Source organism: Rana temporaria, chromosome 4 (assembly GCF_905171775.1).
Source record: "Rana temporaria chromosome 4, aRanTem1.1, whole genome shotgun sequence".
NCBI lineage: Eukaryota > Metazoa > Chordata > Amphibia > Anura > Ranidae > Rana > Rana temporaria.
Window position 1 is genome coordinate 410641518 of NC_053492.1, and position 20942 is coordinate 410662459.

The 20942-nt window shown below is 43.1% G+C and overlaps 1 protein-coding gene across 2 annotated transcripts in view; it reads left to right on the top strand.

Moving 5' to 3' along the window:
- Positions 1-20942, top strand: part of KIF16B (kinesin family member 16B) — a 452854-nt gene that overhangs the window by 81901 nt on the left and 350011 nt on the right. For both annotated transcript variants that reach the window (XM_040351273.1, XM_040351274.1), the window contains exons 10-12: positions 2805-2980; positions 6631-6696; positions 13839-13898. In XM_040351273.1, the coding sequence (XP_040207207.1) occupies positions 2805-2980; positions 6631-6696; positions 13839-13898 (302 nt within the window). The remainder of the gene's footprint in view (positions 1-2804; positions 2981-6630; positions 6697-13838; positions 13899-20942) is intronic.

The following is a 20942-nucleotide window of genomic DNA, read 5'->3' on the forward strand; positions in this document are numbered from 1 at the left end:
ATTTGGGTACAGTGTTGTATGATGACAGTCAAAGAGTGAGAGTGCTGAAAGCTGATAATTGGACTGGGCAGGAGGGGGACGGGGGGTTAAGTGCCCAGTAAACAAGGGGTTAAGTTATTTCTTGATTCAACAGATCTGGTAGTAATCATGCCTGTATGTGTCAACTGAAATAACTAAGCTTTCCAAAAAATGTGGTTAGTCACAGTTAATTCATTAATTTGGCAAAGAGGGGGGCAATTGGGGGGGGGGTAGAACAGGAAGAGGGCAAATACTTTTTCAGAGCACTATATCAACAAGTTTACACATATATCTATTGATATAATGCTGATACCCCAAAAGAGCTTTTAATGATAAACAGGATGAGATAGAGACTCATGTGTTTGGATGGCCCCAATACTTAAGCATCCAAATGTCCAATTAAAGAGAAAAAAAATCTCAAAAATAAAACTTATATGATTTTATTAAATCCATCCATTAAAAGGATTCAATATGCGACTGACAAACCTGCATCCTTGTTGTGGGATAGGTAGGAGATCCTTATCTGAATATAGGATAGGTAGGTTCCTCCTAATGATTTCAACTGTTCTATTATATTCATAAGAGAAGCCAGTAACAGAAGTGACCGCACTGTCATGTGTTGAAACTTGTCGTGATCTCTTCCTTCTACTGGAAGAATAACTGGTAGAATTCAGGAGAGTCTCCCTATGTTTTTTTTTTTACTACCCCTTTCTATGGGCCAGTCAGGGGAAGCTTCATTGTCTAAATTGTGTGGTAATATTACACATATCCTATCTCAGGCCACCCTGAACGTTGGCAGATACATGGTACGCTCCGGTTCTTTCCTATAGCCAAACTCCATGCAAGCAGCTAGACACGCCTAAAAACTTGTATTGGAATTGTCTTAAAGTGGAATTAAACCCCAAACTAAAACGGTTACATTCAAGACATGCCATGAGTAAATGTTACAGTGGCTTGTGCTTTAAACCAAACTGTCAAGCCATCAAATGACTAGTGTCATAACACACAGAGGCTAATAGAACGGCTTCCTTGGCTGTAAAGTCAACAAGGGTTTAGTTCCAAGTGCAACAAGATTTCCCTTTAGCTGACCTTGTGATCCAGACATCCATGCTAGATAACACTCATGGGCCATCATTGAAGCTCAACTAGGTCAAGAACACAACCTAAAGCCTCGTACACGCGATCGGATTTTCCACACACAAAGCGCCGGACTCTTGTCCAAAGGGCGTGTGCCTGGATTTTGTCATGCATACAAACAGCACACAATTGTTGGCCAACAAACACAAACGTAGTGACATACCACATGGTTTTTCATCTCTTGAGCCCCACCCTTTGGGCACTGTAACGGTCAGGGGTTAACGCCGTTACGATATTCCATTCCGACACTCCACAATCCAGCAGACAGGACCCATTGGATTTCCCCCAGAAACGAGATACACACAGCTCTGTCTCTGGTTCCAAACGAATGACCTTTAATGGTAAACTCAGGTTTCTTATATACAGTTAGAAAGCATGCTGCAGTAATCAAAGTGACAATGACGCACTCCACCCACAACATCATACAATGGGTGCTAACGAGTCCCCCTCAATCCACATCTTAGACCGACTTTCTGACTCCGCGATAAGCTATTCTCACCTGCTACACAATACACATTCCTTTAGTGAACATAAGTCAGACGTCTGACCTTTAGAGTGTGCTCACTCACAATACATATTCGCATCAATAGAACTTTCACACACTACAGGGTTAGTTAGCATAGCATCATGAAATATCTTAGGAGCCAGGCTTAATTAACACAATAGACAATAGAGTGCAATCACAGCAAGCTTTCAACACTACAGCCAGGTAGCTGGAGGTGATTTAACATCAATTAACATCTTAACAGTCTGTGTTCCACATTGAAGGAGACACTCTATTGACCTGTTGTGTTCAGAATGAACAACTTGTAATATTTCAAGATATCCTGCAATACATTAATTATTATTACTGTCCCATCTCATGTAATCCATGATATCAGTTCTCAGTCATCCTATGCCCCTAGTGGACATAAGATGACCCTAGACACAAGAGTCATTGGTGAAGCTGACACAGGAGTACCCCCACATCCTTCAAGAGCCTCTGGGTCCCACGGGCCATACCGTTAAAGGCCCCTTCTGCTAATGGTGTGTTTGGTGAGCATTGCTTCCGAGCATGCGTGTTTGTACTTTTGTCTGACGGACTTGTGTACACACGATCACAGACCATTGCCCATAGAAAATTTTAAAGCCTGCTAGCCAACATTTATCCACGGAAAATCCAACAATTGTCTGATGGAGCGTACAAACGGTCGCATTTTCGGCCAACAGTCTGTCAAAACACAATTCCCGATCGTGTGTACGAGACTTAAGTCTGCTTAAAGTTAAGTCCTCACTCTTCTCTCTATTTCTGCCAGCATGTTCCATTTCAACAAATGTGCATGCAGCCGAATCTGATTGTCTTCTAGTGCCTCCCTCTCCCAGTCTAATGTCAGGACAAATCAAGGTACTTCTATTGGTTGCATTTAAAAATATATTTCATTTTTAAATGCATAACTATTTGTGTTTTTTTTTTTTTTTTTTTTTACATCTGCTGGAGTCCAGCTTTACCAGAATCTTTTTTTTTTTTCCCCAGAATGGGCAACAGAGAGCTGAAATGCGCTGTCTTCATAGTAACCCTAAGCGATTTGACTTTCAAATTTTAAACCAACTTCTTGTTCATTGGAGCTGAAGGCGCTGAATAATTTGTCTTTGACTTCTTTTCTTCACAGCTATTTCGCCTGCTGATATCAATTATGGAGAAACCTTAAGTACACTTCGCTATGCAAATAGAGCCAAAAACATTATCAACAAGCCCACCATTAATGAGGATTCTAATGTCAAGCTAATCCGCGAGCTTCGAGCAGAAATCGCTCGCCTGAAAGCCTTGCTAGCTCAGGGGAATCAGGTTAGTGCTTTTAATTCTCAACTTATAATTAACTTTTCTTTTGACTAATGGCATCTATTTCAAGGTCTTAATATGATCATTATCTCTTTCATTCAATTTATTTGGGTAAGAGTATACATCCAGCACCTCCAGATATGAGGAAGTAGCTAGACTCTAATCAGCCCACTTACTGTATTTTTCTGTGTCTGTCACTTTACTTGTCCCTTTTCAACTGAAGACCAAATTAATATGTATTTGAAATATCTTGCCTGGAGCTGAGCTCATTAAATGCATGCATGCTTTATGTACATGTGATCGTATTCAGGGAAAGCGCGCTGAAGAACCGCATCCATACTGTTCATTTAAATACTGTATTAAAGTAAAACTTTAAATTGTATGCAATAGATGCGTTCAGGGGGCGGACTGACAACTCGTGGGGTCCCCGAGCAATAGAAGATTATGGGGCCCCCGGGCTTACAGAGGCCACCATGCCAGGAGGTAGTGCAGAGGCGGGGCAGCTAAAATCTCGGGATTTTCACATCAAAAGCATGTTGGTTTCGTACATATCAGGGACAGATGTAAAAAAACTGATTTTTACACACTGTCACTGGTTTTACTGAGCCTGGCAACCCTGATGGGGCCCCCTAGTGGCATGGGGCCCTCGGGCAGTGCCCGAGAGCCTCAATGGTCAGTCTGCGCCTGGATGCGTTCATGTTTTCCTTGTGGCAGCTATGACTTTTCTCTGACCTGGCACTGCAACACTAGGCCTCAGTCGAAATATGGGTGCTTCCAATGGCAGACAGTCAGATTCCGTTCTTCTGATGCGGGTTACCTTATTTGCTAGGGCTGAAAGTGATGCTTTCACTTTAGAATAATTGAGCCCACCGTTACTAATCTCTCCTTTGCAAGTGCTTCTTTGGTCCAGTCACACGATCCTGCAGCATTGGTTCCCCTGTGTCGGTGAGCAGTGGCTGCAGGGCAGAGGAAAACGGCTGGGCCATGGGAGACTATGGGTGGCTTTATGGCTCTCGGCATTCCCAGCTGTTGCCAAGCGCTCATGACACAGGGAAGCCTGCAGAATCAAGTATACACATTTTTTTGTTTTGTTTACACAGGGTAGTAGGATAGGTATTAGATGGAGGGAACATTTTTAAGAATAGCGAGCATAAAGCTTGAATTCCACTTTAGAGCCTGCTTAGCTGAATATTTTTTATATAATTCTGTAGCAAGAAACCGCTTTTTTTTTTTTTTTTACACCCTGTGACACCATGGGTGGCTTGTAATAGTTGTAAGTTCAGGAGCTCAGTTCCTATTGATGAAGGCAAGCCACCCAGAACAAAGTATGCAAAGTACTAAAAAACTAAAAACAGGCCTCTCAATTTCAGTACAGCCCTGCGCTTAGGATGATTCTAAAAATTCGGAAATAATCATAAAATCTGTAAAAATAGAACACACTGTAAACTATGATAGCAGCTGCTTAAATAAAATAGTTCATGTAAAAAGACAGAAAAATAAAACCATGCTCGTACAGAGCTTGTATATAGTCCTGCAGCAGCGCTGCAAACCTCTGGATTGCTGTATGTGCTGTGTATAGTAACCAGATCAGAAGAATCAATGATATGTGCTCCAATCACCACAAAGAAAATCACCGCGTGGGGGGATATGGGGTCCCCTTCGGGGAAAGCACTCACCAGATGATTAATTAAAAACCGCGTTTCAATATAACATATCTCTGTCAGTTAGTTGATTGGATCAGCATACCGCTCTATCTCCTTGATCACCGTGTAATTTTCACTCTCCAGATAATGGCAGTTACATAGGGGAAGGAAAAATCCACATAGCGCAATATAGTTTTGATAAAATTTAATTTCACCCAAAAAACATATAAAAGCGTATCCCCTTAAGACAACATGCGTACCAGATTGGTGAAATGGTCAGGCAAATAAATATAATTGATGTGGATGTTAGAGCGCTCTTAGAGGAAGTCCGAACGGACGAAACGTCAGAGCGTTGCTATCCAGCATCCCGACCGGAAGTGATGTCATGCGCTCCACCTGGTAAAGGAAACCAGAAAGCAAGCTACAGGAAGGTGTTCCAAGCGGTCTTCAGGGGTCCTACCAGTAACAGTGAGAGTGACACTAACATCCACATCAATTATATTTATTTGCCTGACCATTTCACCAATCTGGTACGCATGTTGTCTTAAGGGGATACGCTTTTATATGTTTTTTGGGTGAAATTAAATTTTATCAAAACTATATTGCGCTATGTGGATTTTTCCTTCCCCTATGTAACTGCCATTATCTGGAGAGTGAAAATTACACGGTGATCAAGGAGATAGAGCGGTATGCTGATCCAATCAACTAACTGACAGAGATATGGTATATTGAAACGCGGTTTTTAATTAATCATCTGGTGAGTGCTTTCCCCGAAGGGGACCCCATATCCCCCCACGCGGTGATTTTCTTTGTGGTGATTGGAGCACATATCATTGATTCTTCTGATCTGGTTACTATACACAGCACATACAGCAATCCAGAGGTTTGCAGCGCTGCTGCAGGACTATATACAAGCTCTGTACGAGCATGGTTTTATTTTTCTGTCTTTTTACAAGCCACCCAGAACGACAACAGTCCATCACTACACTCTGTTGTCATATATACGATTATATATATAATTATAGACATAAAAAAAAAAAAAGCATTCAGCCAATCCACATTCGGCCACTAGATGCAGCTGATGCTCATGGGAAACCCCATAGTAAGCAAAATACTTTATTTAATATAATTTATTTAATTTTACTTACTACTGTGATTTCCTATGAGGAGCCACTGACACAGGGGAGCCAATGCTGCAGATCATGTGACTGGACCAAAGCAGACTCAAAAAAAAAAAAGTACCCGTATTTATCTGGGTATAGCGCGCACCCAGTTCTAGAAGGGACATTTCCTGGAAAAAAATGACTTACAGTTCAAATGTCCCTCTTCGGTGTCTTGCCCGGCATCCATCGGCGGCCTTGTCCGGTACGGTGTCCGTCTTCGGCCTTCGTGGTGTCCTCCCCGCTTCTCCCGCGCTGTCTCCGAGCGCCGCCGCCGACATATACCAAACGCAGTACGCTCGGCCACGCTCAGCCCCTCTCGCAGGGCACGACCGCGAGCATACCCGAGTGTACTGCGCTCGGTATATGTCGGCGGTGGCGCTCAGAGACAGGGGATCGGCGTATAACGCACACCCACGATTTTCCCCTGTTTTTAACAACACCCGATGTTGAGGGCATGTGACCTGGTATGGCCCCTTCCTGGCTTGCCAGTCTGCATGCTCTGAAATGGGTCTGGTATGTTTTTTTTTTTTTTTTGAGTGGTGACACCGTGCAATTTTTGTTTTTTTGCTGGAGAACTCTTTAAAATGCATACCAGACCTCGAGAGCCTAGTATTAATTTTGGGGGAAGCACACCATGTTTCATATTTTTTTTTATATTTTTTGGCATGGGGTTTCAGCTTACTGTATGGAGTGCCCTAACAGGTATAATGAATGATTGCACAGGAAAAAACATAAAATTTACCATTGAGCACTGGCCATTAAAATTACCTAAAAAGAGATTTATTTTTTTGGCCAGTGTCTTTGTGTGTGAACTTCTGTAAAACGATAACGTGTCTCAATTTTATTCTAGATTGCACTTTTGGATTCGCCAACGGCTTTAAGTATGGAAGAAAAACTTCAACAGAATGAAGCCCGTGTAAGTAGTTTTAAAAGCATCTTCCTCTAGTCTATCCTCAGAAAAACCTTCATCATTTACACAGAACAGCTTTTAAACTTGGGTGTAGAACACAGAACTTGGAGATTATTACTTAGAAGCAAGTGGCAGAGGTGAAGATCTGCCTGTAGGATCTGCAAAGGTCGAGCACATAACTTGCAGGAAACAAAGCATTCATTTTGAACTAAGAATTTTCGTGATAAGAATTTAAAGTGTCACGAAACCCACATCATAAAAAGTATCTAGAAATGTTGTATTACATGCTGTTCATACCCACTCACTCGTTATAAGATTTGTTTTCTGTATTCTGCAAAAACATGGTTGATTTTGCTGCTCTCTATCAACACCTTCTGTTTATGTCCCCAATTCAGCTAAGGTTTTTTGAGCTGTAGTGGTAACCCTGCACATGCTCAGTGAGTTTCCATGCTGAGCATTTCCTCTCTATCACATCTGAGCAGGCCATGTGACTATAGAGTCATGCATGTAGGCATATACACTGTGGTAAATGACAGCGCACTTCCTCCCGCCTCCTCCATGCCCAATAACCAGCTAAACACAATGGGGGCGGTATATTATATGTAGATTGATAGAGGCTTCACCTCCCTCTTATCCTAAAACACATGCTGTAGCGGAGTGATACAGCCTGTGACTGGCAGAAATCTGCCCACACTATGTTATTGTCAAAAATAATAAAGATTTGACTTCAAATTATATATTTGTATGCCAATTTAAACCAGTTTATTGATTGCAATTATTGATTTTAACTCTGTATTCCAAATGCTTTTTTTTTTTTTTTGAGCATGTGACCAGCAGCAGAGGACTAGAAGCTCCTCCTGCTTATGTGATAGCTATACAGTATATCGATTAGGAAAAAAAATTCTAAGATATTTTATAAAAAAATAAATAAAAAAAATACAGTTCCATCATCCATATTCAGAGAAAGAAGAGATAATGTAAATTAAAACAGTGTGTGTGTGTGTTAGCATCACTTTTACAGCAAAACACCTTTTTTTTGTAATAGGACTTTCTTTTCACGTTGTGAGATGCCTTCCCACTTCTAGACATTGTAATAGTCAAAATTTGTCATAAAATCACATATTTTTTTTATACGCCTCAGCTAGCTATGGTGTTTGCTTGGCTGCTGATATACTACTTCTCATTTTAATGGTTGGCATAGGTAATATACAGCAGACTTTTTTTTTGGAGCCTTTTGGAATAAGAATGTTGGAATTTTCAATGACAACTTAAGTAGACTCACCACTGTCTTTTATTTTTTAACTACTGTATATACTCGAGTATAAGCCGACCCGAATATAAGCCGAGGCAACGAATTTTACCACAAAAAAATGGGAAAACGCATTGACTCCAGTATAAGCCTAGGGTGTAAAACTGCATGCCTCACTGTGTCCATGTGCATGCCTCACTGTGCCCATGCCTCACTGTGCCCATGCCTCACTGTGTCCATGTCTAGACTTACGTTTAACATGGGAGTATATAGAAGGGGTGCTCGGCTTTAAAAAAAAATGGTGCTCCCCGGCCTTAGGTCCCCCAGAGAGCAAACTCTGCACACTTGGAGAGGAGAACTGGGGGCTATATGTGTGCCACGTTTCTGGTCAAGGGGACCTACGGCCGGCCGGTGCCGGGTCCCCAAAGTTACCGGAGAAATGACCGTTTAACATGGGAGTCTATAGAAGGGGTGCCCGACTTTGAGAAATCGGTGCTCCCCTGCTGTAAGTCCCTCGGACAACAAACTTTGCACACTTGTAGAGGAAGCGGGGGGCTATATGGGGTCTAGGGGACCTACGGCCGGTACCCGGTCCCCAAAGTCCGGGAGATCAGGCACAAAAAGGTGACTCGAGTACAAGCCGAGGGGGGCATTTTCAGCACCAAAAAATTTGCTGAATAACTTGCTTTATACTCGAGGATTTACGGTAAGTGTTTTTTCTTACAAGCTTATGTCTGAAATGTGTATTAATCCTGATTCCAGAAACAAATGGCAGTATGTGAAATAAAGTAAGGAACTGCAACCACCTGTAATTGACCTTGTCTCAATTATGTCTTCAGTTCATGGAAATGTAATCAGTTGCAATGTATTAAGGTGCTCATACATTTGCAGATTAGTGAAAGATGCAGATATACACGGAATCTATGGCTGCATATACTGTATGTGTCTTTTTGCTGCTTCCATTGTTCCCCATGCAATATGATCATCTGGTCTGGCCTACACGGAATCTCCCTTTTATTCTAATTTAGGCTGCCCCTAAATAAAGCAAGCCAGAAAGGCTGTTTCTCCAGTCCTTAAATGCAGCATATTGGAAAAACTTCCTGTATGCAAGTCCTATTCCTTCATTTTTCCTGTTCATGTAGGGTGACGCTGCAGCAGGTCCTGATGCTGGAATGTCAAATATATTAACCACTTAACCCCCGGACCATATTGCTGGTCAAAGACCAGAGCACTTTTTGCGATTCGGCACTGGCTTTAACTGACAATTGCGCGGTCGTGCGACGTGGCTCCCAAACAAAATTGGCGTCCTTTTTTCCCCCACAAATAGAGCTTTATTTTGGTGGTATTTGATCACCTCTGCATTTTTTAGATTTTGCGCTATAAACAAAAATAGAGCGACAATTTTGAAAAAAAATTATATTTTTTACTTTTTGCTATAATAAATTTCCCCCAAAAAAATATATATATATATATATAACATTTTTTTTCCCCACAGTTTAGGCCGAAACATAGTCTTCTACATATTTTTCGTAAAAAAAAATCGCAATAAGCATTTGATTGGTTTGCGCAAAAGTTATAGCGTTTAAAAAATAGGGGGCATTTTTATTAAAGCGGAGGTTCACCCGTACATAACACTTTTTACCCTTAGATTCCTGCTCATTTTGTCTACGGGAATCGGCTAGTTTTTTTTTTATCGAAGCTGTACTTACCTTTTTAGAGATGCATCTTCTCCGCCGCTTCCGGGTATGGGCTGCGGGACTGGGCGTTCCTATTTTGATTGACAGTCTTCCGAGAGGCTTCCGACGGTCGCATCCAGCGCGTCACGATTTTCCGAAAGAAGCCGAACGTCGGTGCGCAGGCGCAGTATAGAGCCGCACCGACGTTCGGCTTCTTTCGGCTACTCGTGACGCGATGGATGCGACCGTCGGAAGCCTCTCGGAAGACTGTCATTTAAGAAGGAACGCCCGCTCCCGAAGACCCATACCCGGAAGCGACGGAGAAGATCGCTCTCTACAACGGTAAGTACTGCTCGAATTTTAAAACAACTAGCCGATTCCCCTAGACAAAATGAGCATCAATGTAAGGGTAATAATTGTTTTATGGGTGAACTCCCGCTTTAATATATTTTTTTTACTAGTAATGGCGGCGATCAGCGTTTTTTTTTTTTTCGGTACTGCAACATTATGGCGGACACTTTTGACACATTTTTGGGACCATTGCCATTTTTATACCGATCAGTGCTATAAAAATGCATTGGATTACTATAAAAATGCCACTGGCAGTGAAGGGGTTAACACTAGGGGGCGGGGAAGGGGCTAAGTATGTTCCCTGGGTGTGTTCTAACTGTAGGGGGGGTGGCCTCACTAGGGAAAATGACTGATCGCTGTTCATACATTGTATGAACAGAAGATCAGCAATTTTCTCCCTGACAGGACCGGGAGCTGTGTGTGTGTAACGAGCGATCGTGTGTGCCCCGTGGCGATCGCGCCCGCTGGGCATGGGAGTCGGGGAAGAGCGGGGGGCGCACGCACCCCTAGTGGCCTGCGCGAGAGCCGACGTATAGCTACGGGCTCTCGCGCAGGGGAGCCAACCTGCCGCCGTAAAACGGCGGCTGGTCGGCAACCAGTTAAGAAATTAATTTAATAAGATTACAATAAAACCTTGGTTTGCGAGCAACTTGGTTTGAGAGCGCTTTGCAAAACGAGCAACATTTTTTTTATAAATGTTGACTTGATATACAAGCGATGTCTTGATATACAAGTAGTGGCATGTCACAACTGAGTATAAGAGAGGCTTCTCTAAGTGTAGCAATATGGTTACATTTAACCACTTTAATGGCTGCCTAACGGCGATTTACGACGGCAGAATGGCACGGCTGGGTACAGGCACGCTGCCTTTAAGAGCCCAGCCGTGGGTCGCGCGCACGCGACCTGGTCCGAAGCTCCGTGACCGCGCCCATGGGACCCGATCGCCGCCGAGAAACACACATGAGGTCACACTTTACCCCTACAGTGCCCCCTAGTGATTAACTCCTAAACTGCAATTGTCATTTTCACAGTAATCGATGCATTTTTATAGCGCTTTTCGCTGTGAAAATGACAATGTTGCCAAAAATATGTCAAAATTGTCCGATGTGTCCGCCATAATGTCGCAGTCACGAAAAAAAATATTAATAAAAATGCCATAAAACTATCCCCTATTTTGTAAACGCTATAAATTTTGTGCAAACCAATCGATAAACGCTTATTGCGATTTATTTTTATTTTTTATTTTTTTTACCAAAATTAGGTAGAAGAATACGTATCGGCCTAAACTGAGAAAAAATAATGTTTTTTTTTTTATATCTTTTTTGGGGATATTTATTATAGCAAAAAGTTAAAAATATTGCATTTTTTTTCAAAAGCGCAAAAAATAAAAACTGCAGAGGTGATCAAATACCACCAAAAGAAAGCTCTATTTGTGGGAAAAAAAGGACGCCAATTTTGTTTGGGAGCCACATCGCACGACCGCGGGGTTGTAAAAGTACAATTTTCTTTCCCTAAATAACTTCCTTTACCTTAGTGCAGTCCTCCTTCACTTACCTCATCCTTCCATTTTTCTTTTATATGTCCTTATTTCTTCTGAGAAATCCTCACTTCCTGTTCTTCTGTCTGTAACTCAACACAGCGATGCAAGGCTTTCTTCCTGGTGTGGAGTGTCATGCTCGCCCCCTCACTTGGACTATAGGAGTGTCAGGATGCCCACTAACACACAGCTCCTTTCTCTATCTGCAACGTAGAGAGTGTCCTGACTCTCCTGTAGTCCAAGGGAGGGGGCGAGCACAACACTCCACACCAGGGAGAAAGCCTTGCATTACTGTGTGGAGTTACAGACAGAAGAACAGGAAGTGAGGATTTCTCAGAAGAAATAAGGACATTTAAAAGCAAAATCAAAGGATGAGGTAAGTGAAGGAGGACTGCACTAAGGTAAAGGAAGCGATTTAGGTAAAAAAAAAAATGTACCTTTACAACCCCTTTAATGACGGTACAACATTTATCAACATATTGCTACACTTAGAGGCGTCTCTCTTTTCTTTTATACTCTGTAGCTCCTGCTGGATTTTGCTTCTAATCCCCTTGTGGAGGCTTCCATTTGTGGATGGACATTTTATGGTTACACAACCTATCGCATTGCTATAATCTTTTTATATGGACTATAAAATTGAAGGACCTATTAATAAAAGGTTGTGGAACAAATCATTTGAGTTTCCATTATTTCTTATGGGGAAATTTGCTGTAATATAAAAGTGCTTTGGATTACAAGCATGTTTCTGGAAGAAATTATGCATGCGATCCAAGGTTATACTGTATTGAACAAGAGCCACACGAAAACACTTGATGGGTGGTTGGTAGTATAAATAGTTTGAGTAACATTCTGCTTAAGTCCTGGTTCACATTGATGGAATTTGGCATGCGATTTGACACGTCAAATCGCATGCCAAATTTACGTCAATGGCATCATCCAAATCAATGCGACGCTGCATCGATTCCCAAAAGTAGTTTCTGTACTAATGTGCGATTTTCGGGGTGCGAACCTGCACAGATGTCTCTGAAATCGCCTCTGAAGTCGGGATAGACCTGCTAAACTGGCATGATTTCATTCCCACTGTCAGTGTGACTCAGAGCTCAAACACTTTAGATTTAGGAGCTTAGGGCCAGATTCACAAAAGAGATACGACGGCGTATCTCCTGATACGCCGTCATATCTCTGTTTCTATCTATGCGACTGATTCATAGAATCATTTACGCATAGATAGCCAGAAAATCCGACAGGTGTAATTGTTTTACACTGTCGGATCTTAGGATGCAGTACCGCGGCCGCCGCTGGGGGGAGTTTGCGTCGTAAACCAGCGTCGGGTATGCAAATTAGGAGTTACGGCGATCCACGAAGATTTTTCCCGTCGTTACGGCGTCGCAAGTGTTAGATTTCCGTCACAAAGATAGGGCACCTTTAACATGGTGTAAAAGTACTCCACCATGTTAAAGTATGCCTGTCTTTCCCGTGTCGCTTTTGAATTTTTTTAAAATCTTTTATTTTTCCCGGCGCAAGTCTTTTTTCACGTCGCGATTCACAAAACGTCGGCACATCGTAATTTCGCGCAAAGCACGTCGGGAAATTTGCGACGGGAGCATGCGCAGTACGTCTGGCGCGGGAGTGTGCCTAATTTAAATGGTACCCGCCCCATTTGAATTGGGCCGCCTTGCGCCGGACCTGTTTACAATACACCGCCGCAAATTTCCAGGTAAGTGCTTTGTGGATCGGGCACTAAATCGGAAAAATTGTGGCGGTGTAACGTAAACTGGTTACATTACGCTGCGCCCGCTGTACGGGAATCTGGCCCTTATTTACTAAAGGCAATCGGGCTGTTCACTTTGCAAGGGAAATTGCACTATGCAAGAGAATTTTCCCCAGAGCTTAGTGAATGTGCTGAACATCCACTTTGCCAAAAATACCCAATTACATGCAAGGAAAATAAATATAATATATAATATAATAAAAATAATAAAAACAGTGTTTTTGCTTACATATGATTGGATATTGGAAGTTATCAGAGCTACCTCTCATCTCATCTTCATCTGATGTGTTTGGCTAGCAATAGCCTTAGTCAAAGCTGATGTTACAAAGTATTGAATGACTGTAAGAAAAGCGCATGCACAATTGCACTTCCTGTATTCATGATGTGCTGTAAATTTACAAACATTGATATCACTGGCATTGTTGCTGGGTGCTTTCTAGTCCTGGACTTGGCGCATGTGAAATAGGTGCTTGGCTTGCTCCATAGGTGTCCAGGCTGCTAGTTGGGATGGAGGACTTCTGCGATGAAATGTGCTATAACTAAAACGTATCCACTATCTTTCAGGTTGAAGAGTTGACTAAAGAATGGACCAACAAGTGGAATGAAACCCAGAACATTTTAAAGGTAGGGCTATGGCATAGAAAATATACATTTTAAATTTGTCTTGCCAAGAACCGTTATAATTGTATAGATGCGTTGCTTGTTCAGCCTTTACTAGAGGCCTAAATGTGTACATACCACCTGTGCCATACATGAGACCTTGCACCCATACCACCTTTTGAAAGTGTTTCTGTGTATTATTCATACCTCCCAGAAGGCCAGAAGTAGGCCTGTGTGCCCATAACGCCTCTCCAGAAATGGGGCTGTGTGCCCATAACGCCTCTCCAGAAATGGGGCTGTGTGCCCATAACGCCTCTCCAGAAATGGGGCTGTGTGTGCCCAGTTTGGACATTTTCACTTACCGGTGTACTCACTTTTGTTGCCAGCAGTTTAGATTTTAATGGCTGTGTGTGGAGTTATTTTGAGGGGACAGCACACACACACACACGTACGTACACACACACACACATATATATATATATATATATATATAGTGTGTGTATATGTAGCACTACCCCCGAAGGAGCTGCTGGTTAGTTTTGGGTGGCATGTTGCCTCTATTTCTCCGCCGTCTAGGGTACACAATGAGAGCTGAGAAGAACTGCAATGTCCACACTTCAGATGTCTTTTCCTGTGCTTTATTGCCCAACGGGGTACAATAGAAAAAAAAATTGTAGTAGCTGAAGAGGTATAAGTGATAGTAAGTTGTAGGTTCAGGCGTATAACTTGGGTTGGAAACACTCCTGCTTCCAGCGTTTAAACTCGCCACTCTAGCCAGATAGGCCTCTCTCACCAGTCTTGCAGCCAGAGTGTCACTCGGAACTTTAGCAAAGTCTCTGCCACAGACCTTCCCAAAGGTGGAGATACGTTTGGTCCAGAATCCTCTCACGTTAGGATTAAGCACCCGGATCTCTTCTTCTTGATGTAGACCCAGTCTGGCTACCGGGCCTACCCGGTAAATAACGACTCCGGACCAACGTGGTCCCGGAGCCAGGAACTCTAGAAACCCGCACCCCCGGCCAGGAGGGCCACAAACAGGGGTGGTGGGACGACTGCGCAGGGCGGACAACGATGACCCAGAACCAGTGACGTCTATCCTTTAACCACCGCACGCGGTAGAATAATGGTGGCAGGGTGGTTCCTTAACTCTGGGAGGACGTCATATGACGTCCTCCCAGAATCGCGCTCCCACGCGCACCCTGGGGCGCGCACACGGGAGTGTCCGTGACCACCGGGTCCTGAGGACCCGGCACATCACGGATCACGGTAAATCGCCGCTGATAGAGGTGGTTTACCACGTGATCGCTCCGTCCAATGATGGAGTGATCACTTGTAAACAAACCGGCGTCATGGTTCCTCCCTCCCCTCTCTGTACCGAACGGTACAGTGTGAGAGGAGAGCGGAGGCATCAGCAGTGCTGTGGGCTGGATCTGTGACAAATGCAGTCACAGATCCAGCCATCCATCCATCCCTGCCCAATACATACAATACTCTGCCCCATACTGTGCAATACTCTGCAATACTCTGCAATACCCCGCAATACTCTGCAATGCCCCATAATACTCTGCAATGCCCCGTAATACTCTGCAATGCCCCGTAATACTCTGCAATGCCCCGTAATACTCTGCAATGCCCCGCAATACTCTGCAATACCCCGCAATACTCTGCAATACCCCGCAATACTCTGCAATACTCTGCAATACCCCGCAATACTCTGCAATACTCTGCAATGCCCGCAATGCGAGCGTGTGCATTTTTAAAGGGTGACATGTTGGGTATCTATTTACTTTGCGTAACTTCATCTTTCACATTATGCAAAATAATGAAGAAAAAATACAAATTTGCTAAATTGTATAACAGAAACAAAGAAAATTTCATTTTTTTACAGAATTTTCAGTCTTTTTTCTCTTAACGCAAAAAATAAAAAACCCAACGGTGATTAAATACCACCAAAAGAAAGCTCTATTTGTGTGAAAAAAAGGAAGAAAATTTCATTTGGGTACAATATTGTATGACTGAGTAATTGTCATTCAAATTGTGAGAGCACCGACAGCTGAAAATTGGTCTGGTTTATTAAGGGGGTTTAAGTACTCAGTGGTCAAGTGGTTAAACTCTCTCCCCCAGCATGCACAGCAAGGCGATCAACCCTCACTGATTGGCCGCCAAGAAAGAATACCCAATACACCTTGATCTGACTGCTGCCACCCTCGGCCTGGGGTGGAACTGACACCCCAGGCAACAATAGTGGTCACCTGCAGTACAGCCATGGCTAGAACAAAGGCCCAAATTTGGAAACAAATCAGTCAGAGATAATTAATCCTCTGACTACGCTCTAAATTTAAAGCAGGGCCAGCAAAGAAAACAGCTGCCCGCTATATATATATATATATACATACACATGCATGCATTTAAAACAGTATATTATATATTAACAGTATATTAATATATATATATATATATATATATATATATATATATTATATTTTAATATACTGTTTTAAATGCATGCATTGTAATACCAGCTAAGTAATGACAGGTTATTGACACAGCAAGGTCCTTTAGCACTCACAACAAGTTAACTAATATCTGTGGCTGTCAGATTATACATGCAGACACAGCTAGTAGATGGATTTAAATGTCTGTCCTGTCGGCACTATATGTTGACATTGTATTGGGCGGTGTGTTTCTCAGATAATGGTGTGAATGGATCACTGTTAATCAGCTGCTCATTCTGACACATAATGAACAGCAATAGTTGTCACAAGCCAACATCATAGTGTCTCTTCAAAGAAAACGTGGTAATTTTTATACATTTTGTATGGTATTGTTGCATTTATTTTTTATTAATAGATTTTAAGTAGAATTGTGTTCCATTATTGTGTAGTGTATAAATCTAAAGGGATGTGCATGGCAGATTAATCCATGGTATGTCTTGTTAAACCTCATCCTTCAGTTGTGGCCATGTTAGAATGTCTATATCCTAAGGAGTCCCATTCATCACAAAAAATCAGCACACTTAACCTCCTATATTGGTCTGCTGTGTATCTAAATATCTGTTCCTTTAAAGTTATTGTAAAGTCTCATCTTTGTTTTTTTAAATAACAAACATGTTGTAGTTTCCTGCTCTGTGCAGTTGATTTTGCACAGAGCAGCCCGGATCCTCCTCTTCTTGGGTCCCTCTTAACTTTTGCTGGCCCCTCTCCCCTGTCGAGTGCCCCCACAGAAAGCACCTTGCTATGGGGGCACCTGAGCTAAAACTGCAGCTCTGTGTGTCCATTCAGACATGGTGCTGCCGTTTGGCCCTGACCCTTCCCCCCCCGATTGGCTAACTGACTTTGATTGACAACCGTGGGAGCCAATTGTGCCACTGCTGTGTCTAAGCCAATCGAGAGGGAGAGTCCCGGACAGCCGAGAGACTCGTGGACATCCCTTGATAGAGATGGGGCTCGGATAAGTATTGGGGGGTGCTACACACCGAAGGCTTTTTATCTTGATTCATAGAATGCATTAGGATAAACCTTCTGCCTTTACAATCCTTTTAAATTGGTCCCTATTACCGTACATTTTTACTTTTATTACTTTGAGTTTTATATATTTGTTTTTTTCTTTTTCTTGCATCAAGCAGCTGGTACCAATGGCCAGTTAAGGATTGTCACTCAGTCCTGATTTAGTCCTTGCATAGGGGAGGGTTGGATTTCCATAATCAACCAAAAGCTGCCTTTCACCCTGAATAATGCCTAGTACACATGATGAGAACACAGTACGAAAAACAGCGCATTTGGAGTAATCCTCTGATAATTATCCATTAATCCACCGCTTTTATGTGCCGATCACAACAAATAGACTCGTGAGATAACAGAACAAATGATTTTCGTGTAATTAGTATAGTATTTGTACAAAATAAATTGATAGACTGAGAACGCGCATGCTCGGAAATAAAAGAATACGTTGCATTACATTACTTTCAAAGTTGTTCACTGTCTTACGAGACTTATTTATACCCTATTTGTTTTTGATATGAGACTAGCATGCAAAAAAAATGTAAAAAAAAAATTGCCACGTGTACAGCCCTGAGCAGCAGCACCTCCTTGTTCAGGTGGGTGATAGGTGGTTGAGATTTTGTTTCATCATCCCCCGTTTTTTTTGCCCCTACCCGATTGTTTGAATGAGCCCCAAAACCTTATTTGTGGTTGTTTGGGGGGGGGGGGGGGGGCTAAAAACAGATGATTGGCCCCAGGTTAAACCTCTCTCCCCCCCTCCCCACCATACCACATTTCCTATCCCAAACTGCCAAGGAAGCTGTATGGGGGTTTACACATGCTGTAGCATTTATGCTTTGCATCCCAGCAAAAAGTATCTCCCCCTGTGGCGATCGGTGCTCCGTATTGCCTGATGAGTGCACCGAGGGACCTGTGTTAGGGCTTAAAGTGGTTGTAAACCCCATTCTTGAAAGTTGAACTAGGCACATCTATATGTAGTATTTCATTTTTTCTCTCTAAAGCTTTAAATGTTGCTTCTCTCTGGTGCTTTGTTCCTCTGTTATCAGCTCAAGTTCTCAAGTATCAAGTTCTCCGACACATGAGATAACATGAGCTAAAAATGTGTCGGGGAGGAAGATTAGCAGGGATCTTGTCTAGTCAGACTACAGCTCTGCATGTTCGCTTTGTTCCTCTGCTGAATCCTCCAATCGGCTAACACACAGGGTAAGTCCAGTATCCCCACCCACCCCTATGTGCTGCTGAAAGAGGAAGAAAGATTTTTAACATGATCTGCACTTTCTAATGAGCGTAGAAAGCTGAAGACAGCAGATATACATGTGAAACTTATATAGGGAGATTTGTTTCATCTCCGTGTATCATCTGAGGCTGTTCACTTCACTGGGTATATTAGAGGGTTTACACCCACTTTAATGAAGGCTGTGGGTGATACAAATTTGAATTGGAATTGGAAATAGAAGAAAAAAGTGAAATCAAGTAGAAACGGGAAAATGGGGAAAAGACGAGGGGGTGGGGGTAGTAAAGGTCTCTTCACGGTGGCCACACACTAAACAAAAGCAGTTTAGTGAGTCGGCATATATCCATTTCAGCGGCAGTAAGCTGGTGGTCACTTATCCAGATTTGCGACAAAGGTCACTTGAGGTATTTGATCCCCAAGAGGACAATGGGGGTTGATTTACTAAAACTGGAGTGTGCAAAATCTGGTGCAGCTGCTCATGGTAGCCAATCAACTTCTAACTTCAGTTTGTTCAATTAAAGCGGAGTTCCACCCATTTAAAAGTTAGCAGCTACAAAAAGTGTAGCTGCAGACTCTTAATAATCAGACACTCACCTGTCCCACGGTCCAGCGATGTGGGCTCACAAAGCCTTACTCCTCTCCGAAGCGCCGCATTCTAACTGTGGGAGCCTGGCTGTGACATTCACGTGTCCCAGAAGATTGCAGGGAGGGGGGAGGAGAGGTGAACGTCCTTCCGGTGCCGCAGAGCTCGGGGAGAAAGTGGGAGCTGGGTGCCCATAAAAACTGGGTATCCCTTCCCTCTCCAAAAAAATTACCGTATTTATCGCGGTATAACACGCACCCCTAATGTTGCCCCGAATCCTGTGGAAAAAACGTTTTTTTTGTACTTACAGTTTTGGTGTCTTGCGCGGCATCCATCGGCGGCCTCGTCGGGTCCGGCGTCCGTCTGCGGCTTTGGGTGTCCTCTTCGCCGGGTACGGGTCCTTCTGCGGCTTCCGGGGGTCCTCTTTGTCGGGTCCGGGGTCCGTCTGCGGCTTCGGGTGTCCTCTTCGTTGGGTCCGGCGTCCTTCAGCGGCGTCCTCCCCGCTCGTTTCCCGCGCCGACATATACCGAGCGCAGTACACTCGTGTATCGTCGGGCAGGCTCGGCAACTCTCGCGCTGATGTCCTGTACGCTCATGACATCAGCGCGAGAAGTGCCGAGACTGCCCGAAGATACACGAGTGTACTGCGCTCGGTATATGCCGGCGCAGTATTCAAACTCGTGGCGGGAAAGCGGGTATCGGCGTATACCGCGCACCCACGATTTTGCCCTGATTTTCAGGGCAAAATAGTGCGCGGTATACGCCGATAAATACAGTAAATGCCAGGGGGTCTCCATCACTTAAAGCGAAAGTTCTATTTATGGGTGGAACTCCGCTTTAAGCTTTAACTATAAAACCTGAAAGCTGATTGGTTTTTATGCAGAGCTGCACCAGATTTTGAACTCTCTAGTTTTAGTGAATCGGCCCCAGTGTGGGGTTCTTGATGAAAACCGCTATCAACCTCTACAATATATCCAAGAATCGTTCTCCTCCATAAACATACCTCAATGGATTATGTATTCACATTGTAAGTAAATGGCAACAGTACGGAGCATTATCTGCCACGGCATAGCGATTTAACGTGGCTCAGTACATAATGGGAGGCACATTTGGAGAAATTGCGACACATAATGTGTTTAGCTTGCCCCATGCGTGAAACGGAACAATTGATGCAGTTTTTATCCTCGTTATTCACCCCAGTAATCTGATGCTAGATAGGATATGTATCGAGATAAGTGCTCAATCCGTATCCGGATGCATACACTTTCTTTCAAATCACTTGTCATTATTGATATGTTTCTTAGGCATTGTTTGAATTTCTACTTACTGGCTGCAATCTCTTAAACCCAGATTGACCCGTTGAGTCGCAATGGCACATCGAGAACAAGATGAGAAAGGCAACCTTGCCTGCTCTTTAGAATGGGGTATTATATTGAGCAGCTATTAGCATTGCTGTTTAGAAAAGCAATTTTCAAATTGCTTCTGGAAGCAAGTGGAGGAAATTTCACACAGCGCTCCTTCAAGCGTAAAGACTTTTTTTTTTTTCTTTCATGTTGTGAGGAATGTTGACAAGATAGTCTGCTTGTATTCACTTAGAGCTTTATTATTAGATCCACACTGGACGGGGGATCTCCAAATAGCCGACATTCATTGACCAGTGTGCTAGTTATTATGGCTTTTATTTGGTGACAATATATAAGAAGACCGCTGATTATGTGGACATTACATTTGTCTGCTGTTATGACACATAC